The sequence below is a fragment of the Leptidea sinapis genome, chromosome Z, assembly GCF_905404315.1.
Source record: "Leptidea sinapis chromosome Z, ilLepSina1.1, whole genome shotgun sequence".
Classification (NCBI taxonomy): Eukaryota; Metazoa; Arthropoda; class Insecta; order Lepidoptera; family Pieridae; genus Leptidea; species Leptidea sinapis.
In genome coordinates this window covers 7,428,385-7,456,208 of record NC_066312.1, presented here as the reverse complement: position 1 = coordinate 7,456,208, position 27,824 = coordinate 7,428,385, and the positions used below count along the sequence as shown (strand labels likewise).

Genomic DNA, 27,824 nt, shown 5'->3' with positions numbered 1-27,824 from the left:
CCTGGATATACCATACATAAACATGGGCGGCGAACATTAAAAGCCTAAAATTAATTAGTATTGGGGACATAAATAAAAAAACTGGTTCCTTTACAGTACTAATTACTTTTATTAATTTGGCATGCACTTAGTCTAAAAACTTCTGTTAGGTACAATATTCAAGTATTAATATTTAACATAGTTTAGCTTAAAGCTGTTATAGACGATTTTGTTAGAGTAAGCTAAAAATAAATCTCAGCCACTTAATAAACCGCATATGTAAACAAATAGCTTCCGCAAATAAATATGATGTCTACACTCAAATTCTCAAAATATCTTATGTAGAGCACATTATAATAACACCTAAGTTAATTCAAAATAACTTAACTCTAAATACATGATAATAACACGAGAAATATCAAAAATATTTACTAACTCCAAAAATATTTCTTTCCTATCTATAGGTAGTAAACTAATAACCATTACATCATACAAACCAGTGTTGTAATGAAATTCAGTACAACATTACATCATCCATTTTCATTACAACACTCGTTTGGATGATATAATGGTTACTAGGACTGGCCTTTTAATGTTAGCAGTAAGCTGACTGTTTCAGAATCTTTTATAGAGGATTCATATTATGGGTGTAGATAAAGTCTTGTATGCAACGGTTGATAATTAGGTATTAAAATCACCACAAGGCGAAGCCTAGTGTGATAAACCCACATTCGTGTTTTAATGCCCCCTATTACACAACAGTTGCAGAAAAAACTATTAGGCCATAGTTGTTTACAAAATACTCAGATTAGTTTGTGATGGAATACATTTTAATAGGTATTTAACATCAAGACGGGAAGCAACAGTATCAGAAAGGAACTTCAGAATTTCTAATATATGATTCAGAGCAAATAAAAATTACATTAAATCTTTATTATTATATAGACAGGATATTTTTTGTAGCGTCGCCTTGGGGAATAAATATGGTATATCAAGCAATCCGAGTAGAATAATTAATAAAGCTTTAAGATTAATAGTAAAATAACGGAAACACAATCTTCTTAAAATTCATGTGTTCATCATCATTCATTCTATTTCTGCCCACAAAAATATAGAATATTAAAATTTATATGCATCATATTACTTCTGCGCACAATAACATATAATTCACCAGCGGAGCTTTAATGCACGGTCATTTTCCATGGCACGCGCCAGTTAGCTGTTTAGTTAGATACTTCGGCCATGTGAGCAAATAAAAAAGTTTCTTATGATTTTATTCGATTCATAATCTTATGATGCCAATCAGCAATTTTTTGATAATTTATTTAAGTCTTCGGTTCAGCAAACAAAACACATAATTTAAAACTCGAGACGGAAATGCAATAACCCTGTATATATAAACAATAAACTAATGATAGTTGCAATACTCAACATAGATTTATCTTATATGATAACTTACAAAGTTAAGATAGATAGAATAAGATAAATATACCTAAGAGTTCATAAATAATCGCCGTTTATTTAGTCCAATAAATGCCTTATATTATTTATCATTACATTTATTTAGTAAAAAAAATACAAATTATGTGAAAATAAAAAAAGAAAGTTTCACATAGCCTGAATCTGATCGTTCCAAATAATAAAAAAATCTTAACTGTAGCTATGAAGTGTAAAAATTATATAAATGGCAAAATATTTTTTTCTGTTTTTAACGTAGAAATTGTCTTACATGTTGGAATGTTTAAATTTGCAATGAAACCGTGAGATTATTCATTTATCGCATAGTTTTAATTATGGCTAACATTTAATTTGGCAAAATCTATTATGGCATTTCAATAAATATTCAAGTTTTTATTGTCAATCATTTGTGATGTTATGTCAATATAGTCGTTAACCAACCACTTATAATTATCACTCACAAAACTTAAAAATAGCCAAAGAGATTGCATAATATTTATTACTTTTTAAAACCTCATAAAATTATATACAGTTTCGGTTAAATAACGATGCAGCACCAATTATGTTGAAAACATATAGTTTATAATATGAGCACTCTTTCTCGTATAAATAGAGACCTTTATAGACAGAAGCTAAAAAAATATACAAGAGATTCAGTGTTTATAATTTATAACAGAAGATGGCGCGAACCAATCATTCAATTAATTTTATTATTATTTACCTACATTATATAGTGAAGTGTTGTTACATTTGAATATTTTCTTAACTTGGCTTACTTACAAACTACTACTATTAATAATATAAGCTTTGTGATAGAATCGAGTGTGAAACTGAACTTTTAATCGAAATCACTATCGAAATAACTCTATTCTTTTAACTCAAAGTACAAAATTTAGAACAGTAATTGAACATAACATTTTCAAATACACTGAAACACATGTAGTCCTTTAAAAGGTCAGTCAGTCGGGGCCTGGGGTATGTATAGACATATCACTATACGAAATATGGAACTTGCCACAAATTACACTATAATAAACTTCGACTTCTACATCTATACATTGCCGCATTTACTCCATTTTTGGTCAATAAGCAGCAATGCAAAACATTTATTCAGTTCAGCTTTGATTCGGACAGTGACAATTTACACATTATTAAGGAGAAAACTGTGCTTGCATTGTCTTTAAGCACACTTTTGTCTTTCCGCTATCAGACTGCGAATGATATGTCCTTATATGTATATAGAACTTCATTGATTGTACGGAACTTCATGCAAAAATCATATCGCGTACATACTGTTACGTGACTAATAATAATTTATTATAGATGTGTCTTTTTTAAGTTACAATTTTCACAACATCATATAAATCAGACTTACGTTAAACAAAGTAGCAGGCTGCTAAATCAAACTCAGTAGTTTATTAACTATAATTCAATAACAAAATTTAACCTGAACTACCAAATTACCAATTGTAGCATGTATTAAAGATACAACAGATTAAATTAGCACACTTTTTTTATACTTAACATAACTCCACTGAACACTTATAAAATTATTTGGGGTTTGATACTATTTCATTGTTTTGTATAAAGCTAAAACCTTCATAATAATGTTTGAAGTCTATATTACTATAAAGTTTTACCCCCCAAAAAATAAGTATTTTGTTTTAATACAATAAGTATAAATTTAATATTTTTCGTTAAAAATGCCCAACCCATTTGTGATACAGTCACAAGCGCTGGGTGACCTTCATATGGGATTAATATCTAACACGAGACTTCGGGAATATAGATAACTTTGGCCTCGTGTCCATAATTAAATGTTTTTTTTACAAAAAGTACACATTCTATATATGAGTTCTTTTTGTATTGTTTTCAGTATTATTGCAAGGCGATAACATTGAATAATAAAACACTTATTGAAGGTTTATACATACATTAGTTAAAACGTGTTTTAAGTCTATCGAACGTTCGATAAAATTCATTATTCATAACCGTTTGTTAAAACTTCGACAAGTTATATTGTACCATTTACCATTGCGGAGAAAAAAAAATGATTTTGATCTATGCATCGAGGTTAAGTCTCTGAGAATAGACAACTTACAATATCAAATTAAGAAGTGTCAAATAGATAGAATGTCAAAAATTACAAAGAAAAAAATTCAAATTCACGCGGGAATATTTAATTATGTAATTATGGGGCTTATTTTCACCAACATTACGCGTAATGAGGTTCGGTTTTAGTTAAAGTAATAACAATAGATTAATGTCTTGCTTTGATTTATAGAAATTCACTTAACAATCAATTTTTATTACTCGATTTAAAAAGAAATACATTTGGCGTTATTGTGACCCCAGCTTAACATTATAAACTGACTGTCATCGAAAATCAAACGTCCATTCGGAAACAGATGACGGATGCCGGCATTTTTTACTATGAAAGGCTTAGAATAAATTTATAGAGGATTCCTTACTTATCAACATTATCAGAAGGATAGTGTTTAAGCTCTTATGCGATTATGAATACGATTTTTATCAAACAATTATTAGCGAAGTTTTAAGCTCCCGATAAGTCATTACGAATACGCTCATAGAATTAAAACTGCTGCTGATCTCAAGCCCCATAGCTATACTAATACTTATATTTTAACTGCGCGTTGAATATATGCACCTTTTAGCCAAAGAAACAGTTTAACTAATGTCAAACACACGATGACCGCTAAATGCATGATAAATAATGAGTCAATATATGAATAATTAGGTCATTGCCTACAGCCACGTCCGGTTGTGAGAATGAAACGGATGTATGTTTATGTTGTTTTCTTTTTCTTGTCATATAGATAAGATACGATACATAAATATTACTTTATTTGTAGTTATCTATTAGGTATATTATCAGTAAGAAACAAACACGCATTTCACCGAAAACCTACATCTAGGGTGTATTTTTAAAGATGGCTAAATGATATAACTGACGCGTTGTCCGAACCGATGATATATGGCACCGCGGACACCTAGTGATCGACATAAGTAGTATATAACGTTTTCACTTTCACACTCCCTCACTAGCTTATACAACTATTTAAATTCTCTTAAAACATTACTTGCAACTAGTTATTATAATAAAACAATATTTGTAAATATTAATAGCCATAGTTTTTTATATTAGTTAATTTAATGTATAATGTCTTAGTACTCGTGTGAAATATAAACATAATATAATAATAATCTAGATTAAAGTCAACAGCAAGAAAAAAAAATATTCGCAAAAAGGGCTAGCACTTTTTATAAGCATTGTCGTTTACAGTCTGAACATTTTCACAAAAATAATTGCCAATGAATGTTCTAGTCATGCAATTTCTATAGCCTATCAAATTCGTTTGTAACAACATTCGGGGCAACACAACATTTTTCGTCACGACCCCCATGGTGAATTATTTATTATGTTATAAATCATGTGTTTTATGACTTAATAAGTTATCTGAATATAATCAAGTAAATAGGTGTATAGTCTAGACACCATTTTATAAACAAGTAATAAAACGTTAGGCCAGCTCAAAGAGTTTATATACAATGTTAGAACACGAAGAATATTTTATCAGAATGTCGCAATGAGGACCATTATGTTTTCAGTCATAATTCTAGAGCTTAACGTAACAACAGAGCGCTCTAAGGCCAATATATAAACTCTTTGGTTTCTTTGATAACATTCGATGTTAACATAAATTCAACATAGAACAAACCTACTTATTTTCTAATGTCTCATTCTTGTTCTGTCGGTTATCCTTCAGTGGAATCTGAAAATAATGTTTGAAAGTCATTAGGAGGTTTCTTTTCACACAATATTAACGACATCTTTTAAAATATAAATAAAACATAGACCTTTCTCTGAGCCATAAGGTGTTTTTCTCCATAGGCAGCGGCGAGAGGAACAGACGGCAGATTTTTTGAGTGCAAGTTTTAAAAATGCTCAGAAGGAAGAGCCAGCCAATCCAAGCCTTTATCTATATTCAAATTTAATTTGTACCAAAATTTATGGACGATGCGGGACTCGAACCCTCGCCTCTAGGGTTCCGTTATCAACTGAGCCAACCATCCGAGTGACGCTTCGACCAAAATTTTGGTATGTCTTGTACAACTCTCAGATTGTGGCTCCGTCTACAGGATCTACTTTACAATTGCTGATAATCTGCTCAACCCCAATATGCCCCGTTGCAAAACTAAACAGTTTGTTATTTTTATGTGATATCCCACACTTTGAGATTAAATATATAAATTTGAAAGAAGTATGCAATAAAGTGCATAAATATTCTATAAAATAACTAGCTGACCCGACAGACGTTGCTCTGTACATAATAAATGAAATACTGTTCTTTATCAATTTGACAATGATATTTCATAACATCAAGAATTATTTCGTACAATATGCACTCTATTGTTATAATGAATACCCTTCAGACCGAAACACAGTAATGTTTACACATTACTGTTTCACGGCAGAAATAGGCGCCGTTGTGGTACCCATAATCTAGTCGGCTTCCTGTGCAAAGGAACCTCACACTGGTAAACTTGAGTAAACTGATGATTTAAAAAAGAATAGGGGGGTAAAATTGAAACAACTACTGACAATTTATTTTACAATTGAGCAATATTTTAACAAATAAAATGACCGTATTTATGCTCAAAGGAAGCTTCCCAATTAGTCGACAGGGTGCAACGTGGGCACTATCCGACTTCAGTGGTGGTTTGGTGGGGTATTAGCTATGAAGGAGTGACTGAGCCATACTTTTGTGAAAATGGTATTAAAACATCGGCACAAGTGTATCAAGATACCATTCTTGAGAAGGTAGTGAAGCCCCTTAACGACACCATGTTCAAAAACCAAGAATGGTCTTTCCACCAAGACTAAGCGGCGGGTCATCAGAGCTGAAGACTGGCCGCTGTCTAGGCCTGATCTTAATCCGCTGGACTATGATTTATGGCCAGTTTTAGAGAGTACGGCTTGCTCTAAACGCCATGATAATTTGGAGTCCCTAAAGCAATCTGTACGATTGGCAGTGAAGAATTTTCCCATGGAAAGAGTGCGTGATTCTATTGATACCTAGCCAACGTCTAAAGCACTGTATTGCAGCCAATGGAGACTACTTCGAATAAGTTTTTTATGTTTTATATTTATGTATTAAACTAACACACTGTAAAAGTTTTTCTTTGTTTCAGTATTTATGGCAAGACTAAGGTATATGATGTTTTTCAAATGATTATTTAATAGTCATAACAGGCTTACAGTGGCTCTCTGATCATCGAGACGGCCGGATTGTGCCTTCATCAACTGAGTGAAGAAGTCATCATCCGGTACCGTTGATTTCGGCTTCGGACGAGGGAGTTCAGAGCGTTGGTCTTCCAGACGGCTCCCCTGAAAACAAATCGATTTACATTAGAATCTGTTTACAAGTTTTGTTTTTTTTTTGGATATGGATGACGATGATCTTTTATATCTAATCGAAAATACATATCTAAAGTGGGAGATTCAAATTGGTCGGCACGAAAATAATAAAGAAAGAGAACGGTATGTGAGAGTGAGATTTTAAAAAAAGACAGCAACTTTTTTTAATGACAATAAGGGACGAGACGAGCAGGACGTTCAGCTGATGGTAATTGATACGCCCTACCCATTACAATGCAGTGGAGCAACTCATGAGTCTTGAAAAACCCAAAAATTCTGAGCGGCGATACAATTGCGCTCGTCACCTTGAGACATAAGATTTTAAATCTCATTTGCCCAGTAATTTCACTAGCTACGGCGCCCTTCAGTTCGAAACCCAGTAATGTTTACACATCACTGCTTCACGGCAGAAATAGGCGCTTTTGTGGTACCCATATATCTAGCCGGCTTCCTGTGCAAAGGAGCCTCCCACTGGTAAAAAGTATGGCACTTATGTTGCGTGCATTGGTCAAAATAGAGGTTAACTGTAACCTCAATTATTTTCAACGTTTACACGACTGTCACAGTATCTAGACGTATAAACGATCTAGGCTTGTTGCGTATATAAATAAGTTTCCATAATATTTCGCATCTATTTGTCGAAATATATATTTTCTTTGTCTTTTTCTTTCATAATATTACATTACCTAAAGCTAGTTTTAAAATCACTATTTTTAATGATTTTTTTTATGGAATAGGAGGACAAACGAGCGTACGGGTCACCTGGTGTTAAGTGATCACCGCCGCCCACATTCTCTTGCAACACCAGAGGAATCACAAGAGGGTTGCCGGCCTTTAAGGTAGGTGTACGCGCTTTTTTTGTAGGTACGCACGTCGTATCGTCCCGGAAACGCCGTACAAGTATTGTAAGTACATAATGTATTTTAATAGTTATTAATTTATGCTAAGCATGCTGTGTACACACGCTCGCGGAGTTGCAGCCTATCTTGTATTTAGCTGTTAGTTTTTTTTTTCTGTTGTGTGTACCTATTAAATAAATAAATAAGTACCTGGACACGTGCAATCATTTCCAGGAAGTCGTCCTCTGGTTTGATGCTTGTGGTTTGTTGAGTTCTTAGACCTGGTAGCGAGGCACCCTTGCTTTCTTTCACCTTTTTGACGGGTCGCAGCTCTGCGCGTTGAGAGTCGATCCGCTCCGATTGCAGTTGGGATATCATATTCAACATTGCTTCGCTTTGACTGTGAATAGTAAAAAAGGTTAACTCATTTATATACAATTGATATAGAAATTGTAATTTTTAAAATGACATCCCTCAATTCTGGTATGAATTATTCCAATTAAATTTGATACACACACAACCTGGGGGTTGAACAAGATACGAAGATTTGCGAACCATGCGTCACTCCAACTGTTGGCTAAGTTAGGAAGAGCGCTTGTACGGAACCGAGCGGTCGCGTGTTCGAGTCCCGAATCGTTCATAAATTTTGGTTATAAATTTAATTTGTACAATTGATAAATTAATCATATAATATATTGTAAGTTGTAATACCTATATGATTTTATTTTTAATGACCAAATAATATCGCTTACACTCGGCCACACTTTATGTTAATATATTCTTATGTTATCGAGGCCAAAAAATATTATTAGTATAAAAATAAATAAAATTTTACTTAAAAGTAATATATTCTGAGGCAATTAAGCTCAGTTGGCGACCTTTAATAATAAATCCCTTTTATTAACATAACATACAAAATAAAATATACACTTAAATAATATTCACATAGATAAGGCCCCTGGTGGGTATAGGCCTCCTCCAACAATTTCCAGGTTGTTCTTGACTTTGCTTTCAGAGTCCAGTTTTCTCTAGCAATTTTTATGATCTCATCAACTCACCATTACCAAATATAGAGACATATGTGTATGACGACCTTGATCGATAGTAATTGATAATGCCGATATATCACCCTGCCGTAGATCATTGTATCCTTACTTTCAACTAAGTGATGTAAACACAATGATGAAAGTACTTATTGATGTATTACAAGTTACTTTATTATCCACAAAATGGATGAGCCGAAATTGCAATTTATATGACAGCTATAATTAGGAAATATTTTGATGTTTATAGTCTTGATTTACATAATATGCTTCATTTGTGAAAGATATATAAGTAAGTAAAGTATTATATATGTGTCTATTACTATGTGATCATGGAATACGACTTATAAATTTCTGACATCGGCACAACTTTAGCAACAATAGGTTCAGTTATTTTATTCTATACTAGCTGACCCAACAAACGTTGTATTGCCATATAAAGTAATAAGAAAAAAATAAATAATTTTATTTGTTGGGGTGTAAAAAATAGATGACGACCGATTCTCAGACCTACCAAATGTTAAATCGAACATAAAATATATCGTACTATGTAAAATAATTATAATATCCGATTACTATTGGTTATAACATTGGGTACACATCAAAGGAAAAACAAAATTGTTGTTTCTATTTAATTCCGCGCATTTCATATCTATTCAATTCCTTTTAAACCTTCTCTGGACTTCTACAAATAATTCAAGACCAAAATTAGCCAAATCGGTCCAGCCGTTCTCGAGATTTAACGAGACTAACGAACATCAATTCATTTTTATATACATATATAGATAATGTTTTCTTTTAACACTTGTCACAGTTATTTATGTAAATTGAATATATATACCGAAATGAAATTAATACAATATAAATTAATATACTACTTATAATAAACTGTGCCTTTTAAAATACTATTAATGAAACTTTTGCCACCATTCATTTTACATTTATAATATTAGATACGATTTTCTTTCTTTACTTTGATTTCAGAATTCCTTGCGTCGCAATAAGCGGTAGAGTATTATCGCACATAATCGCTATCAATTGATAGCTCTTCGTAAAACAAAAAAAAAACAATTAACATTGTTAGAAATTACAACAATGGGTTTCTTAATTACTGAACGATTTGCCTTCGTTGCATCATAACAAATCAATCAACAATAGATAATCGATGCTCCAAATATATACAGGTATATTAGTGTCAATTAGTTACACTGTAATTTGAAATGATATTATCTGGGAAATTTACCAGGTATTTGATAAAGATAAATATTAGCTTCGAAAGGTAAATTATCACCTAATTTCTAACTGGTCGCACTGTAAGCCCGATATATATATATCTGCATATCAATCTTGAAGATCAATACAAGGCACAAATTTGGCCTCAAATGGAGTACTCTTCTCACCTCTGGGTGGGCGCTTCTCAGTACAAGCATCTTCCGCTTCCGGGACTTTTAAGCATAGAGCATTCTGCCACCTTAAATGTCAGCAACGCATCTCTTGATTCCTGGTTCTGCGGATTTCGATGGTCGATTGCCTCACCACTCACCATCGCGTGAGCTCATGCTCGTTTGCCCCTTCTTATTTAAAAAAAGGTCACTTGGTGTTAAGTGATCACCGCCGCCCACATTCTCTTGCAACACCAGAGGAATCACAAAAGCGATGCCGGCCTTTAAGGTGTTTGAAAGTGTACGCGCTTTTTTTGAAGGTATATGTCGTATCGTAATACAATATATATATATTATAAATATAATAATAATCATTTAGTGATCTGTGATTACTTAATATCAATAGCAAAATAGGTACAATGTTAACAATAACGTGTTGTCTTCTTTATAGAGCGCAAAAAAGATATTATAAGAGCTTTTTACGCCGTTTCTTCTCGTTGGGACTAATTTAATTGCCATCATAAATATTAAAAAATAATTTGAGAAATATAAAACGCCTTTCAGGTGGTACAACTGGAGATTCTGTATACACCAGCCATAAAGAGTTATCGATGAGAACCGATGAAATCTCTTATCTTTCTCTCATTAATCTTGACATTTCTTAAGGTCAACCACCTAGGTTGATCTTAAGAAGATCGTGTTAAGCTTAAAATATAGGAATAAATGTGTACTATATGCCTCGCGATCTATCTAGGCGGTGCTTCAAGATTTAAGTTATTACTGCGATCAAATTGGCACTATTCTCCGGTGTAATGCAGTCATCTATCAGAATCCGTTCAGACTACTTGAACAAATACACCGTACAACTGCATGAATTGTTAGTGGTGAAGTATTTTGCGATCTGATTCTATCCCTCGACTTGCAGCACTATGTTACTCTACTCAAACTTAAGTACGGCCCTCAATGTGAGACTACATGGCACACTTGGTCAGCGGTGTATTCTCATTGACATCAAGGGTTGAGAGAGTTGAGTTGCTTTGAACTTTGAAAAGAGAGCCCAGATGATTGGTCTTTTCTTTTGCAGTATGGGCCACACTTCCATTTCAATCTGCAGCTATCAAGTTATCAACCAGCTACAACACTAAGAACTTGCGTGTTCTAGACAATTAACTTAAAACCCTATTGCCCTCTCTTTTAATGACAATTGCATTGGATTTTTTTTTCTTTAATTTTTCTACAGCTAGGAGCGCATCTCTAGACATACACTTTAACTATATGAAATGTAATCAGAATCAATATATGTATAAGAATATGTGTTAACCTAAAACTCGAGAACCGCCAGCCCGATTGATATGAAACTTTGCACACATAAGGGCAACAAGGCCACTCCGATTTTTATCTTTTGGCATTGGCGCTGGTAACAGTTAGTTTTATATAAATATAACAATATATGTGTCATGTTTTACACTCACCTATCACAATCTTCACTAATCGGCGTCATATTAACACTAGTGAAGTTCATACAAATATAAAAATCTCCGAAATAGATGCCGATATAATAACAAAAACCGCGTGAGCTCGCGTCATCTGCGATCGTAGTAATCCCACACACTGATAACGAGAGAGTATCGCGAGTATATATCGCTATACATATACACTTCACCGATTATCTTAGCTAATAATAGAGCTCTTATACTATGATAAACACCTAGTACCTTCTATGGAAAATATTTAGTGTCGTTTAAAATTTTGAAGTAATAAGTTATTGACCCCGGTTTCGCCCGAAGAACAATATCGTCACTATATAATTATTACATACTACTATAATTAAAGAAATAGGAGTACGAAACTAAAAGTAGGTACTACTTTTCCATAAGCCTTAAATTCCATCTTTAATGATACAAAATCTGTTGCTTATTATTTCCGCTATTGACGAATAAATAAATAAAAACTACGTTAAAACGAACTTCAAAAACTGAAAAGTATAAAATAACTTATTAATATTTAATACAACTCTTATGCAAATCTTATATCTTTAATGTTAAGAAAATATTATTATTTGTATGTGCTACCTATTGATAGTTTTGAAGTCGGTTTGAATAGCTATGAATGACGGGTAAACTAAGACCCACTTATCGGCGAACGGGTTAGTAATAAAAATATATAATCAATCCAAATGAAAACTCCTAAAAAAGCAGTACAGAAAGTATAATAACATCATCCACGTATACAAAGGTATTCATGAAATGAAAACTGCTGTGCCAATTGGCAAACATTCCGCATCAAACTAAAGAAGAATCACGTTGATCAGAGGGCCTACCATCAACTTTTAATAAGCGATGCGAATCCGATGCAGTTCAGTTTAGGTACCCAAATTCGTACCATGAAGTGCCTTTTACTGAATGGCGTTTGGATCGCTTATGAAGAATGAACGAAATAAAATTGCGTTTCGAAACCTAAAATGATATGATTTTAGCGGTTTTTTTGCGTAGAAAATACTAAAAATACATTTTAAAATTGCGCAGTTGCGTCAAATCATAAACCATTAAGCTCTTTTTTATACTTATTAAATAATAGTAATATAAATAAATATAGTTCTTTGAATGACAAATTAAATGTTTGCTTATGTGCTTTCGTAAAAATAACGAGTTAAGAACGCACCTCCATTGATGTTTGATTTGACAGGACCACAGAGTACATTTTTTTTAATTCGTTCTTGCGAACAGGCTACAGCCCGGGCCCTCACTGCCTCGTCTTTAGTATTTTCATTTTTGGTATTTATTTTCAGTATTTTGTTTTACAAAAAAGTCAAATAAAGTATTCTCATCTCATCTTTAATCAATAAAATTTTTCTTTTCTATGTTTTCATTATTTTTTAAAAGTTATTAACAACACGATTCACTTTCCTCTAAGGAAGTAGCAACTTTTTTCGAATCGGTCACTTTGACAAATAAGCTATCCAGTTTAGGTTGAAATAACACCTCATGGTACGAATAAATGAACGTACTAAATCAGTTTGCGATTCAGTTGATATCATTTTAGACATTCAATTGACATCATTGCGATTTAATCAGTTGATTTGACGTCAACCTAAATTAGATAGCTCTAATCACGTCGTGGTACGAAATAGCAAAGCAGTTCATTTTAGGTTGTCAATTGAATGGCAATAAGAGATCATGGTAGGCCTGCAGTTCATAAATGGTGTAATCAGCGTAATCGGTGCACATAGATAAAAAAAATACCAATCGAATTAAGAAGCTCCTTCTTTTCGAAGTCGGTTAATTACCGATATTCCAAAGAAATTGTGAAAAGTTAACAGAGCTATATTCTATTGCAATAAAATCAACAAATTTGTTGCATTTTTAAATCACGATTATGCGCTACTGCAAGACGATTTTAAAATGCGCCATCTATTACTAGTATTCGTAAAATATTTCAGTGTGTCCCCCTTTTTAAAATATGTAATACAATTTAGTTAACTATAAAGAATATTTTAAATTAATTTGCCAATTAAAATATCGAGACTCTAGGTTATATTTCCTCTTCATAACTCTTGCAATTTGAAACCTTTGTTCAAAGCGCAGTTAATCGACGCTTTAAAGTTTTAACCAAGGATATGATCTGGCTTCCATTAGACTTATATCCACTGCGTTCCTGTCCTAGCAGAATAGTATATTGTGCTCGCAATCTACTACGCAATAATAACAATTAACCTCCCCAAACGTTCATCCTCCTTTCTATTTGCGAGATTTAGGATTAAGACTAGGAAGGGAGAAAATGCCGGGTAAAGAAGAATACGAAAAAAACACATGCTATCTCAATTAATCCAATGATTCCCAGGTACAGCTTCAATGGTATGTTGGTAGAAATACTCTCCTAAAAGTATCCCAAGTGGTGCATAAACGAATACCTGCATTCTTTCCTAATGTGTTTTTAGTAGTTATTTACTAAGGGACTCTTAAATTATGAAATGCAAGAGGGTTAGGACCCTCGGTACCACCTCCTTCTACGGATGTACTTAAGTAAGAATAAACATTAAACTTACTTCTCTGTATTCGATGCCGCTGTTTCTTGTGGCCTATTCTCCTTATCCAGTGTAGCTCGTTGTTCGTCCATGCGGTGGGATTGACTCTTCGCAATGAGTTCCATAAAGAGATCGGCTGGGCACTCATTCTCTTCTGATTCTACGCGAATCAGAGAACCTTCCCTGCCCCCGTCTTTCTTCTTTGAGTCCGGTGTTATCTAGGGAGTAACAATTTTTTTAGGAAAACATTGACAAGTGCTTGAAACATGATTGTAGACTTCTGAAGTAGTGTTGGAATATGGTTTCTATACTACTGCAACCATTTTCTATAAGCGAGTGCAAAGACAAAGAGTCGGCACTTGTGTTGTTATTATATCGTTGAACATATTGTTTTTTTTTTTATGGAGGAGGAGAATAAACGAGCGTATGAGTCACCTGATGTTAAGTACTCACCAGAGGAATCATAGCTAACATTGCTAGCTTTTTCGAAAAGTGTAGCCGCTTTTTTTGAAGGTGTTGTCTTGGAAACACCGCGCAAGAAAGGAATTGGTTATACGTGGAAGAAAGTTCCTTGAAAACCGCACTGTGGAGGAATATCCTAATTTATGGCATGTCGTGTGAGGGTGGAATTGAGCAGCAGGAATCAGGTCAAACAGCTCTTCAGAACAGTCCTTGTAATAAATATGTTTTAAAACACACAATGAGGCGACGTCTCTACTTATCGCCAAGTGATCTAGCCGTTCACAGAGCAATGGCTTCCTGACAATTCGAACGGCTCTGAGTTGAACGCGGTTAAATGGCTCGATCTGATACTAGGTTGCGCCTGTAGAGCGGGCCGGATTGAAGTATTGCCGTGCTCTATTTATGACGACCAGTCTCTCCAAAGCCAATTTGGGTTTGTCTTCCAGAAGACCGCGGAATTGGCAATCACTCAATATTCACCAGTACCAGTATTCCGATACTAGGCTAGTCTTAAAGGGATGTGATCTCTTTTTGTTATTAATGTTATTGTTACAAAGCAATAAGTTTTTAAAATCAATAGATAGTTCCGCTGGTTTATTTAGTTCCATTACAAAGTAATGCTTACTCTTGTATTATTTCACATCAAAATATGAGGCGACGTCTCTACTTATCGCCAAGTGATCTAGCCGTTCACAGAGCAATGGCTTCCTGACAATTCAAACGCCTCTGAGTTGAACGCGGTTAAATAGCTCGATCTGATACTAGGTTGCGCCTGTAGAGCGCTAGAATGCGGGCCGGATTGAAGTATTGCCGTGCTCTATTTATGACGACCAGTCTCTCCAAAGCCAATTTGGGGTTGTCTTCCAGAAGACCGCGGAATTGGCAATCACTCAATATTCACCAGTACCAGTATTCCGATACTAGGCTAGTCTTAAAGGGATGTGATCTCTTTTTGTTATTAATGTTATTGTTACAAAGCAATAAGTTTTTAAAATCAATAAATAGTTCCGCTGGTTTATTTAGTTCCATTACAAAGTAATGCTTACTCTTGTATTATTTCACATCAAAATAGTGATGTCTTTGCTAGGCGTAACACCAAAAGGAATAACGTTTCAACTTCATAACATAATAACCTAGTGTTGTTTACGAACCTGTATAAGAGATAACTGTTCCATGCTTTGCCTTCGGACCCTCAGTGCATTGAAAGGCATCCTGGGTGCGGTATCAGCACCAGAATTGGGGGGTGATGGTACTGTGTCGATAGGAAGTCCGAGCACTTTGCACAAATCTCCGATGTTCATTTGTGCAGTTGCCATACCGAGGACGTCACCCAGCTGTGGAAAAAACGAATTTATTTTATCAAGATAATTCCATGTTCCTTCAAAGGAGGTTGAACAAAGTTTTATTTTAAATGTAAACAATAACTCCCACTAAAAATTTACGAAAATAGCATAACAATGACACTGTCTTGTCACGATATTTTACAAACCTGATTATTACATGTGAATTAACTTATTTCTTTGTGTTGTTTTTATAGAGGATAACTTTCATTAACATCCTAGGTTCAATGTCAATTTTGTGTTGTTTTTCAATAGAGCTAATTTATTATATTCGTAAGAAAGCTATTGTCAAATTCATATGGAATAAATTTGTAAGTCTTAATTATAGATTTGCCCTGTGCTTCCCCGAGGCGTGCTTAAAGAGATTTTACCCTAGGAGGGTACCGGCGAGGGTACTAGCAGAGTCGGAGCATCCCTCCCCGAGCATGTGCGAGGACAAACGAGGCTGAAACACCACGGCACCACGCTTAATGTGGACTTTGGAAACATCTGGGGAATCCACTCTAATTTAAACTCCGTCCACCACCACCTTGAGACGGCACAGCCGGCCTTGTATGTACTTACGGCGACTCAGATATCTCGATCTAGCGATACATCATATTTAACGTACCCCGAGTACAAAATTAAGCATAATTTTACGCCTCATGCCGGGGTATGTGTGTACGTTAGGGAGGATATCTTGTATCGCCGTCTCGGCAATTTTGAGGGTAAGGACCTGTCTACTCTCTGGCTCCGTGTAGATTTTGAGGACCGCATCGGCATCTATGCGTGTGTCTACAGGCCCCATAGTGGTAACGCAGAAACGGATCATCTCATGGGTTGGGTTCAAGCGGCAATTGCCGACGTGCTTGCACAGATCCCCTCCGCTGAAATCGTAGTCTTGTGTGATTTCAACGGGTACACCGCCGAATGGCTTGGGTCACGTACCACAGACTAAGCAGGGCAATTTGTGCATAATTTTGCATTGGCGAATGGTCTGTCCCAATTGGTTGAGTCGTTAACGCAGCTCCCGGATGTGGATAGCCACATGCCGTCCTTATTATATCTTCTACTGATTATACATCCCGAGAGTTGCCAGGTCTCTCTCGACGCCCCTCTCGGAACGTCCGACCATTGCCTATCCGACGCCCACATTGCAGACCACCAGCGACCCGCAGCCTACCCTTGGGGCAAGGTTTAATTCCCATCGGATGATCCCAGTGCCTGCGCCGTTGCAGTAGCCCATATGATACTACAGGGCATGGATATTTTATACCAAGCTCTTTAGTACCGATCGGTGGCAGATCCCAGCGATGCGTCAGTTAAAGCAGCCTCTGACTGCATAAGACGGGTGTATCGAACTTGGGTTGCGGCGCTGGGCTCAAATGATCCGAACTGCAAAGTTCTTAAGAGGAAATAAAACCGTGCCGCCAGATTCTTTAATTCGGGCAATCGCCCGTGCTAAATCGAAACGCGTTGTCAAAATCGGCGAGCTGCTTTCCAATTACCCGACTGGAACATGCAAGTTCTGGTCGTTGTCGAAATCTGCTCTTGGTTACTTCAACCAGCCGTCCCTACCGCCGTTGCACATGAGGAATGACACCCTGGCTAATACGGAAAAAGAGAAAGCCGATCTTCTTTGCGCTCTTTTTGCCTCCAATTCGACTCTTGACGTCTTAACTTACAGTTTAGACAGAAAACTGTTCGGCGAGCTCTGTTTTCGTTGGACGTCAGGAAGACGAGCGGGCCGGATGGCTTTTCCCCAATCGCGCTTAGAATGTGTGCCCGTGTTGATTTTATTCCGTCCAGCTGTGGAATGAGCTTCCTTGAGCGGTGATTCCGGGACAATACGACATGGTTACCTTCAAAAAAAGCGCGGACTATAAGCTACACTGGTGTTGCAAGAGAATGTGGGTGGTGATCACTTAACACCAGGTGACCCGTACGTCTCGTTGATCCTCCTTTTCCATAAAAAAGCGTCTGCTCTTTAACATCAGGTAAAATGTACCCTATTTTTATAATATATATTTTGATATTACATACTTCACTGCACACAATTAGTTTTATTAAGGTATGGCATAGTTTTAACATTTTTTAAGTAAAACACAACATTTGTGCAGTGCAGGAGTGTGATTTAGACGTTTATTTACTACAAGGCTAACCGCCATTTTGTATAAGTCGAAGAATCAAGTATCATAATAGATATCAGATTATCAAGCGAGAGAAATGCAAAATCATGACAGCTCTAACCATAGATTAAACAAAGCTGTTTTTAGCATACGTATGTTAAACTACTTATCTTATATCTTTAAATGAGCAATTCTTGTAAATATATATATAATCTGAATCTCGGAACGGCTCCAACGATTTTCATAAAATTTAGTATACACCGGATTTCGGGGGCGATAAATCGATCTAGCTAGGTTTCACTTTAAAAAAACGTAGTTTTATCCGTGCTTTAATGAGAAACAGCTACCATAACATTAGAATACAAAGGTAAATTTCGCCACTATATAAAAGACTGTAATAGCTCAGATGAGATGGGACATTGGGTGATCCGGAAAGCAGAAGACCCCGGTCCGAATCCAGATGTTCTATTAGTTTTTCTTTAGTTCAAGTTTTGTACATTCTTACAAATCCGAGCAAGGCTCGGTCGTCCGGATATTTTTAATATAATCGACGTTGCTGTAACTCTTACCTCCTTCGATATATTGTAATGCTCCTTAGCGTAGTACAACGCTTTCTCATGATTGCCCAGTGCGGCGTGCGCGTTACCAAGAGACCAACACGCTCTGCCTTCACCAACACGATCTTGAAGTTTCCTGGCCGCTGCCAGATGCCGCACGTGATACTCCTCAGCGATACGATATTCTCGAAGTAGTGTGTAGGTGTTCCCTAAAGAATAACAAGCTTGTGCTTCGACCGCGGCATCGCCTAATTCTTCTGCCAATGCTAGCGTCTGCCTGTGATCAAATTATAATACATAGTATAGTTAGCAAATACTCACAGCACATAAAATGAGGCCTAAATACCCTTATACTATAGTATATCCACTGACCTACTTATTTATCGGTTACTGATATATATTTGTCGATTATTTAAATAAAGATTCTTCTGAATATTCTTTGCCCACCCTGGCTTCGCTTGGGTGCATCTAATTACAACTTGATAATATATTGAGTATGTTTACTTTATAACAGCTTTCGCTATTGAACTTGAACATTTTTATGCCATATTGGTCCGCAAGTCCACGTCGGTTCATCTATCGTTCGCTAATTAGCATTTAGCAGAGTAGATAAACTTATTTCTTCTAATAATGTGACAGCATCAGCATTATTCAATTGCGCGCGCGATTAAAAGATTTAGACTATAGATATATTTCGATTTCAGATGGCAGCGACGTCTTATGCTATAGTCAGTGGAACTGCTATAGTCAGTGGAACTGCTATAGTCAGTGCTGATTTATAAATGGATCTATGCTTGCTATGATGTTTTCAAAGCACTATGATCATTTTCTTCTCGTTTTAATGCTTTATTTATTTTATTTGGAAAACTTACAGTGTTACAATAACTTAATTACTATACAATAGTGAGAACATATTACACCATCTAAAAGTTTTCGCTTTTTATAAGTTATCGACTGATATAGGTATACGGAAAACGAACGAAATTAATTCAAAATGCAAAAATACTTCAGAGTATTGTACGTTCCTTCGCAGCTTTTTGCATTACACGTCAAAATTTGTTCTCTGTACGCTTGCTAGGAGCGCTTCAAATAAGCACAAAAAATTTGATGTCAGTCACTTGGAACAGTCTGTCCAGTGGTATTTATACAGGTCTGTGGTTGAATCGCATTAAATACAAAATCTGTATAGAAATCACAGCTTCCTGTATATCTTCGCAAGTTCAGGCATTTTTTCTTTACATTTCTTAACTAATATTATAAAGAGGAAACATTTGTGTTTTGTATATATGTTTGTAATGTTTTCACACAAAACCTACAGGACCAATTACAAAAATTATTTCACTATTAGAAAGCTGCATTTTCACTGAGTGACATAGGCTATAGGACATTTAAAATAGGGATCCCTAATTAAATTCTATATTATTGAATTGAACACCAAGGTGTGAAAATATTAGTCATAAAAAATCTGTCATCGCGTGCGCTGCGGAAACTATTTTATTATGACTCAACCTGGGCGAAGACCAGACTGGCTAGTATTTCATAAATGCCCCTTTACTTTAAATCCCACCTAACACTTTAGTGAGATGGGGATGGATGAAAACCAACACTGCACGAAATATTATTCCAAGCAGCATAAGCTGTGCCTACTTCCCTGTGTCTAAATGTATGTCTAAATGTAATGTTAATTTTGTATAATAATATGCAATTTTATTTGAAGGGTATAATATTAAATGGGGAACACGATGAATTGTTGATGTCAAAAAGTAATAGAGGAAATAGGTTCGCAGGGCGGTTTATGAATAATTCGCCTTATTAGAATTTTGTACAGTGAATATTATAGGAAGCATTACCTACTTTATGGCCTCAAAAAACATTGTTTATCGTATCTTAATATCGGCAAAAATCAAAGTTTTTTTGGAGCCACAGACAACTTATGGTTGGGTACGGTTGGTTCTAGAAATATTAGGAGATACTTGTACCACGGACGAGTAAAAAAAGGACTCCGCGCCGTGATATTAGCAAGTGAAGCACCTTTATGCTAGTGTGTGTGCGGTTACGGGGTATACCAGTTACACAATTTTTTCTCACTTAAATAATCATATATCTACAAATACTTTTATATTATTGTTTTTAAACTTTTTCACAATGCACGACGGCATTTTTAAAATATTTTATTGCGACGCAAACTGATCTGTCACAGACGATGGCAAATCTCATTATGGCGGCCGATCGGCTTGTGTTTGTGTAAGTGCATGCGTGGGGCCAAGTATTTACACGTTTACCGGCTTGTTTTGGTGCCTCACTGTTACGAAAGGTGACACGGAGTCCTTATTTTTTTACTCGTCCGTGACTTAAAAATAAAACCACACACCAGAGATAATACAATACTACTCTCGCCATTGAAGCGGTATCTCGAAAACCTGTAGTTTTTGTTTGTTTCATTTAAAATTACCTAGTCGTAGAAAAGTATTGTATATGACGTTATATAACTTGGTCAAAAAACGCTCGGTGCGTCATTCATTCAGTCATCATTTTTAGTGTAATGAAATAAATGTCCATTTATTTTTTTTATTATATACTTAATACTAGAAGGTTCAGAGTTTAAAATAGTTTATGATGTAAGATAATATGCGGCAGATAAGATTGCAGCATACTACTTATTGACTTTTGGATGAGCATTTAAAGTTTGAATAATTTTATTAAAAAACATGATGTTCTGATATTTCGCAAGGCAATACATATTTAAGTACAAGGCTTGTAAATATAAGTAATTTTAAGCAAACTTTATAAATCAAGAACTGCAGGATTGCAGGACAAACGGCGAGAAAAACAGATACAAGTCAATAGATTCATACTGAACAAAATATAGTACACTTACTTATAATGTTCCGCAGCATTCTCAAACTGTCCGAGGAAGATGTGTGAATTCCCGAGGTTACTGTTAGCTCTTCTTTCGGCCGCCTTGTCACCAACTTCCTGAGCTATGCGAAGACGATCTGTATGGTATCGTATTGCTCGCGAGAAATCACCGAGCAAGTAGCAAGTATTGCCAAGATTTCCACACGCTCGACCCATAGCTTGACGGTCTCCCACACCACGCATTAGTTCAAGATTTTCCCTGTAAGTTGATCGAATGAAATCATTTGAGTTTAAACATATTTATCAAATCAAATACTAAATTAAACTACAGTTACAATTAAAGATTATTTGTGTGGCAGTTCGAAAATAATGTTTAGTAACGATACATCACAAACTTTTTTGCTTTAGGCGAGTGTTAAACATATCTGCATTGACACTATAAAAAAATTAATCTAGTATAAGAGAAATACTACTTCTGTTTATCAACAGATGAGCATGGGAGACAACTGATAATAGGTAATATGGATCTGGTCTTCAACAGTAGATAAGACTTTATTTAACTTGATATATTTTTTTTTAATTAATTATCTTCACACCAACGAGAATATAATCATGTAATATGACAAATACCTGTAAGTGGAAAAAAAACATTTTTTTATGGAAAAGGAGGACAAACAAGTATACGGGTCACCTGTTGTTGTTACAATATTATCTGATAACTGCGGCCCACATTCTCTTGCAACAATGTACTTTTTTTAGGCATTAATATCGTATAGGAAACTCATACCTGGAAACACCGCACAAGGAAGCCCTGAACAAGACAACCAAACACTTGTCAACCTTCTAACAATTTTCTTTATTGTGGCAAATGGTCAAGTCACTCACCTGAAGGCAAGTGAAAAACCGCTGCCCATTAAAATTAAAATACCCAAGTGTCGAGGGATATGTTGCCTGTGATAGACTGTTTATTCCGAAGAGTAAATTAAAGTAACTCACTCATAAAAAGTAACAGCTTGCATAAGACTGTCACGCACTTCTTGAGGAAAGTGTCCTGGATCATTCTGTCCAACTCGACCCAAATGCTTGCCCTGAGCATGGTACACGTTCCCAAGGTTGTACAGCGCACGCCCTTCACTCAGTTTGTCGCCAATCGATCTAGATATCTCTAATTGTCGTTTGCAACATTGTATTGCTTCACTAAATTTTCCCATCACTTTTAGTGTGTTTCCAAGATTGCCGGACGCTTTTGCTTCGCCTAACTTGTCATTCATTGTCCTGCAGAAAACATGTTGCCTTAAATATCATTAACAACTAATATACCCAACTCCATTAATGCAGGAGTTTCTTTCTGTTTACTGTGATGTTGACATTGATAAAGGTTTGAGGTTTAGTAAGGAGTGTGATGAATACAAGGTTAAACGTTACCATAGATATTGTACAAAATTAAAAAAAATAGGCAATCACTAATAAGTTAAATATTATAAACACAGAATAAATTGAAAGAAGCTTACCTTGCCAATGTTAGGTCGTGCTTATGATACTGCATAGCTTTGCTATAATCACCCAAATAGAAATATGCATTGCCAAGTTGGCTATATATTGCACTTAATGTTTTCAAGTCATCTGTGCCTGCTTGAATTGCAGCCTGAAAAAAGGCTACTCCGGCACGGCAGTCACCAGCTTTACATAACCTCTCACCCTCCAAAGCCAATTCCAGACACATGGAGCCCCCATCACAACTCTGAAATTTGTAACAGATAATTAAATTAAAAAATTAATCATTTAGTTACTACCAACATACAGGATGAGGCTTAAAATAAATTGTCATTAATAAATTAAGAACTACAAAATCATCATGATTCATACCTATATTGAAATTTAGAAAGTCATTTATGTTATAGAAACATTTACGTCACACATCTTTTCAATTACACAACACATGGATGAGAGCCTTGAAAAGCTGATCATAGTTGGGAAGACTGAAGGCAAATCAGCCTGCAAATACCCTACTAGGGCCCCTACCGGTATACCTACCCATAGTGGTATACCATAGTCCAAAATAACTAAATTAAACTAAGCAAGCCTAGACCTATTTCTGCAAGAGAGTCTTCCAAGTTAAATAGGGAGCCACAATTTCACAATTGTCGGTTATGAAAGCTTCATTTCTACAAAATTTTTAGTTAAGCCAAGCCCTGAACTCGCTTTAAATCTGAATAAAGTTATTTAATTACTCAATTGATTTATCAAACAACTATATTTAATGTCTACTAATATAATACCACAAGCAGCAGTTCTGGAAAATATCTTCCACAATTTAAACTGGGACAAATTTGGCATCAATATAAATGGGTTAGAATTGAACCATCTAATATTTGCCGATGACCTTGTATTACTTGAAGAATGCCCTAAAAACCTTGAGTACATGTTAAACGATTTGGAAAAGAGCATGAAGGTTGAACTAAAAATGAACACCAGTAAGACTAAAATAATAACTAACTCAACAAAACTCAATATAAAAATCAAAGACGACTTTCTAGAATATGTAGAAGATTTCATATACCTAGGCCAAGTTATCTCTATGGAAGCTCAAATGACGAAAGAAATAAATCTCAGGATTGCAACAAGTTGGAAAAACTGGTCGTTAAAAGAAATTATGAAGTCTAAAGACTTAAGTATGTATATAAAAACGAGAAGTTTCAATACCTTGGACCCTAACCAAAGCATTGAGAGAGAAACTTAAAATAAACTGCAGGATGAGATAAGAAACACTGACCTAAGGAAAATTACGAAACTTACCGACATACTCAAACAAATCGACCAACAAAAGTGGAGATGGGCAGGGCACATGATGTGAGATAAAGTGGGGAAATGGAGCAAAAGACTTACCTAATGGTACCCAAGAGATGGCAAAAGAAAACGAGGAAGACAGCACACAAGGTGGGAAGATGAAATAAAATTGGCAGCAGGACCTAACTGGAGAAGAGTTGCCCAAAACAGAAAAGAGTGGAAATCGTTGGAGGAGGCCTTTGCCAATCAGCACGCTGGACTAAGTGACATTTTATAGTTTATACTTTTTAGCTTAAGATTATTGGTTATTCAAATGTTAAATGTTTTTTAGTTCGGAATTAAATGACTTTATTTTTATTATTAATATAATACCACAGCTTGAGAAACAAAGACTATTCGGATATTCAAAACAATACAAGAAATCTCCCAGTATTCTTTTTTGCTGATTGATTACACAGCATATTTGCCATGTTCGTATACTGAATGCCTTTATGTGAGTGGCAACCAAGCACAGAGCATCCCTGATGCTATAGTAGCAACTTAACAATAAAGAACAGTGTACCCTGAAGAACACACACTAAATGTTACCATTTATAATGAAAAAAGGTGATTCTTTAAACATTACATTGGCAGATTGTACCATATGAGGACAGTGTCAATTTTTAAGAAGTTCTCTCATTCTATACACATACAAAAAGAATATCAGTTATATTCAAGACTAATTTCGTAATTAAGATTAACTAATTAAGATTTAGAACTTAACACTCCATCTATTGACACATGTACAAATTAAATGAGTGGTAAGCCATTGCTGATCGGCTAAGCATCAACAAGTGCCTACTTGTTAGTTGATTAATGAGTTATTATTATGGAAAAAATCATAAACAACATCATTCAGAAATAAGTAGGTAAATTGTTAAGTTGCACACAGCTTTTTATAAAAAGAAATCTGCCATTCATTATAGTATGTAGTATGTAAGTAGACTCAAAGCTTGAAAAAAAAATTTTTTCTGTAGATTCTAACAAGCCTTAGGAATCAACAGAAGGGGAAGATCTTTTTATAACTAACAACATAAGTTCCAACACAGTGCTTGAACTGGTAACTTTTTCAAGGATCCAAATTATTTTAGAGTTTTGCTCTTGTTATCGAAAACCCAAACACCAACCACTATAGACAACTTTTTCACAATCTATCAGGTATAATGTATTGTTATGTATTATTTCCAGAGTAGCACATATGGTGGCAGAGAGAGATGTCAGAGAGTTAATGAAAAGATAATCTCAGACAAAAATATTTTATTGATAAAAAATCAAAAGTTATTTATAGTGTTTTAAATTATGGTTGTTGCTTATTTTACTATATAAATTAAAATGTTTATGTTTACTTTATTCGACAAACCAACAATATTTATGCACAAATGTAAAAATATCAACAAGGAGACTCAAATCGAAAAGACACAGCAAAAATATCAATAACTGGCATGTACAAAAGATTTAGAGACATACAGATTACTTAAAGTAGTGTAACAAAAATAATAGTAATTTCTATAAATTAGCTCCCTTACGCAGGGAGGCAAAGACATTATGACGAAAGCAGGTTGATGTGGAAATAAATAAATTGAGTTGCTGATTATTTTGAGAAACTGTATTAAATTGGCGACAAATACGATTGATATGCTAGGTTAGTAGTTAATATGATCAGACAACACAAAATAATAGGTATGATCACCAGCCATGGTCCCTTAAACTAGCATCTATTTACAATAGGTGTGACATTGAACCAGAAGAAAGACCCTAGCACATGTTCACAGAGTACAGGGGCAAAGCCAATTTACAGGCTGAAATTCTCTGATTTACAGCATTGCTTCCAATTTCCTGCAGCAGAATGATGAGGCTGCTAGATTTCCAAGATAATCTGGGCTGGTTGGAGTCAGAAGAAGAATATACACACAATGACCTAATCAATAGGCTATATGTATAAACATACCAGTTAAACTATCTATCTAACTAGGTGTAATAAATTTCTTAATTGTAAAACGAGTGGGTGGCTCCTTTGCACAGGATGCCAGCTTGATTATGGGTACCAGAATGGTGTCTATTTCTGCTGTGAAGCAGTAATGTGTAAGCATTATTGTTTCGGTCTGAAGGGTTCCATAGTTAGTGAAATTACTGGGCAAATGAGACTTAACATCTTATATCTCAAGGTGACAAGCACAATTATAATGACACTCAGAATTTTTCTGGTTCTTCAAGAATCTTCAAGAAATTATAACACTAGAAATAAGGGATTGCTTGTAACTAATTCTAGTAGGCTTCATAAGATACATAATAGCTTTAAGGGTAAATGTATACACTTTTACAATAAAGTCCCAGCCACTGTTCAGGCATTATCTATAAATCAATTTAAATGTTTTATAAAAAAATGGCTCTGTCGTAAATCCTATTACTCCACTGCTGAATATCTAAATGATCGGACAGCCTGGGACTAGATTGTGATTATTTTATAGCGACTGTACAATATTGTATATTTTTATTGAAAAGAGCGCAAAAAAAGCAATGCTGGGAGAGTTTCTTGCGCCGCTTCTTCTCTCTCAGAGCGCCATTTGTTTCCGAAGAGGTAGTAGTATCTAGTAGTATAAGAAATGACATCAAAAAGAATTCTAAAGGAACCAATTTTGAAAAAATAAATGCCTTTTAATCATTCCAGAATTGAATTGTAATGGGCACGGTGTATCGATTACCATCACCTGAATGTCCTGCACATCTTATCCCTTAACCCCTGAGGTGCCAAGCAGACATATGCATACCAAATCTTTTTTACAAATTCTAATGACTTTGTACTTGACATCTCAATAATTACTATATTTAAAACTTTACAAATAAATGCAGAATCAGCATATCCAGATATAAAAACTCATTTACCTAGCTTTTCAATCAGTTGTATAAAACTCTTTAGGTGTAGTATTATTAATTCTACATTTTTTTTGAGAGAGTCAAGGAGACAAATGAAACTGTATGAAGATATATTGTATACGGTTTTATAACATCTGTAATGTAAGTAGGTATTGAATTATAGAATAAATATGATAGTGGGTTTTGCGATTGGTTTTAAAACATCTAATTAATACTACTTTTTTACTACCTATACACAGAATCTCCCATCTTCAAACGATTTATACGTTAATAAGTAGGTTTTGTTGTAAATACGGAAATGTTTTGGGAGATGGTGTTTTCTACTTTCCGCTATGTGGATTCCGGCGTGACTTCGAAGATACCCGTTGCTCGTAATGCAGAACTGAACTAAGTACATGAAATGTATTAAATCGAAACCACTTACCTGTGTATCTAGATTGTCAGCACTAGCACCAACAGACATTATAAATGCAATCTAAAATAAATTACGTCAATTGTGTGATCGCGTCTTGATCAGTTTACAGTCATTAGCATAACTTTAACTAATAACTACCTACTATTGTTTACAGAATGAATTCACTTTACTACTTAATTTTACATTTCTTGGGGCGTTCACTTTAAATTAAAATTCAA

General features: G+C 35.0%; 1 protein-coding gene across 1 annotated transcript; it reads right to left on the bottom strand.

The window, feature by feature from the left end:
* Positions 1-85: 85 nt before the first annotated feature.
* On the bottom strand, positions 86-27,819 carry LOC126978285 (G-protein-signaling modulator 2). Its single transcript, XM_050827035.1, has 10 exons — positions 27,616-27,819; positions 23,003-23,232; positions 22,488-22,766; positions 21,511-21,750; positions 18,645-18,909; positions 15,779-15,961; positions 14,187-14,383; positions 7,927-8,116; positions 6,719-6,847; positions 86-5,231 (listed from the first exon to the last, which is right to left on the bottom strand). The coding sequence occupies exons 1-10, from the start codon at positions 27,652-27,654 to the stop codon at positions 5,178-5,180; spliced, it is 1,806 nt and encodes a 601-aa protein (XP_050682992.1). The 5' UTR covers positions 27,655-27,819; the 3' UTR covers positions 86-5,177.
* Positions 27,820-27,824: the final 5 nt, after the last annotated feature.

Coding starts and splice junctions, on each gene's coding strand:
- LOC126978285 (XM_050827035.1), bottom strand. CDS start 27,654: ATGTCTGTTGGTGCTAGTGCTGACAATCTAGATACACAG. Junction 23,233..27,615: donor CTGACAATCTAGATACACAG/GTAAGTGGTTTC, acceptor TACAAATTTCAG/AGTTGTGATGGGGGCTCCAT. Junction 5,232..6,718: donor TCGATGATCAGAGAGCCACT/GTAAGCCTGTTA, acceptor CATTATTTTCAG/ATTCCACTGAAGGATAACCG.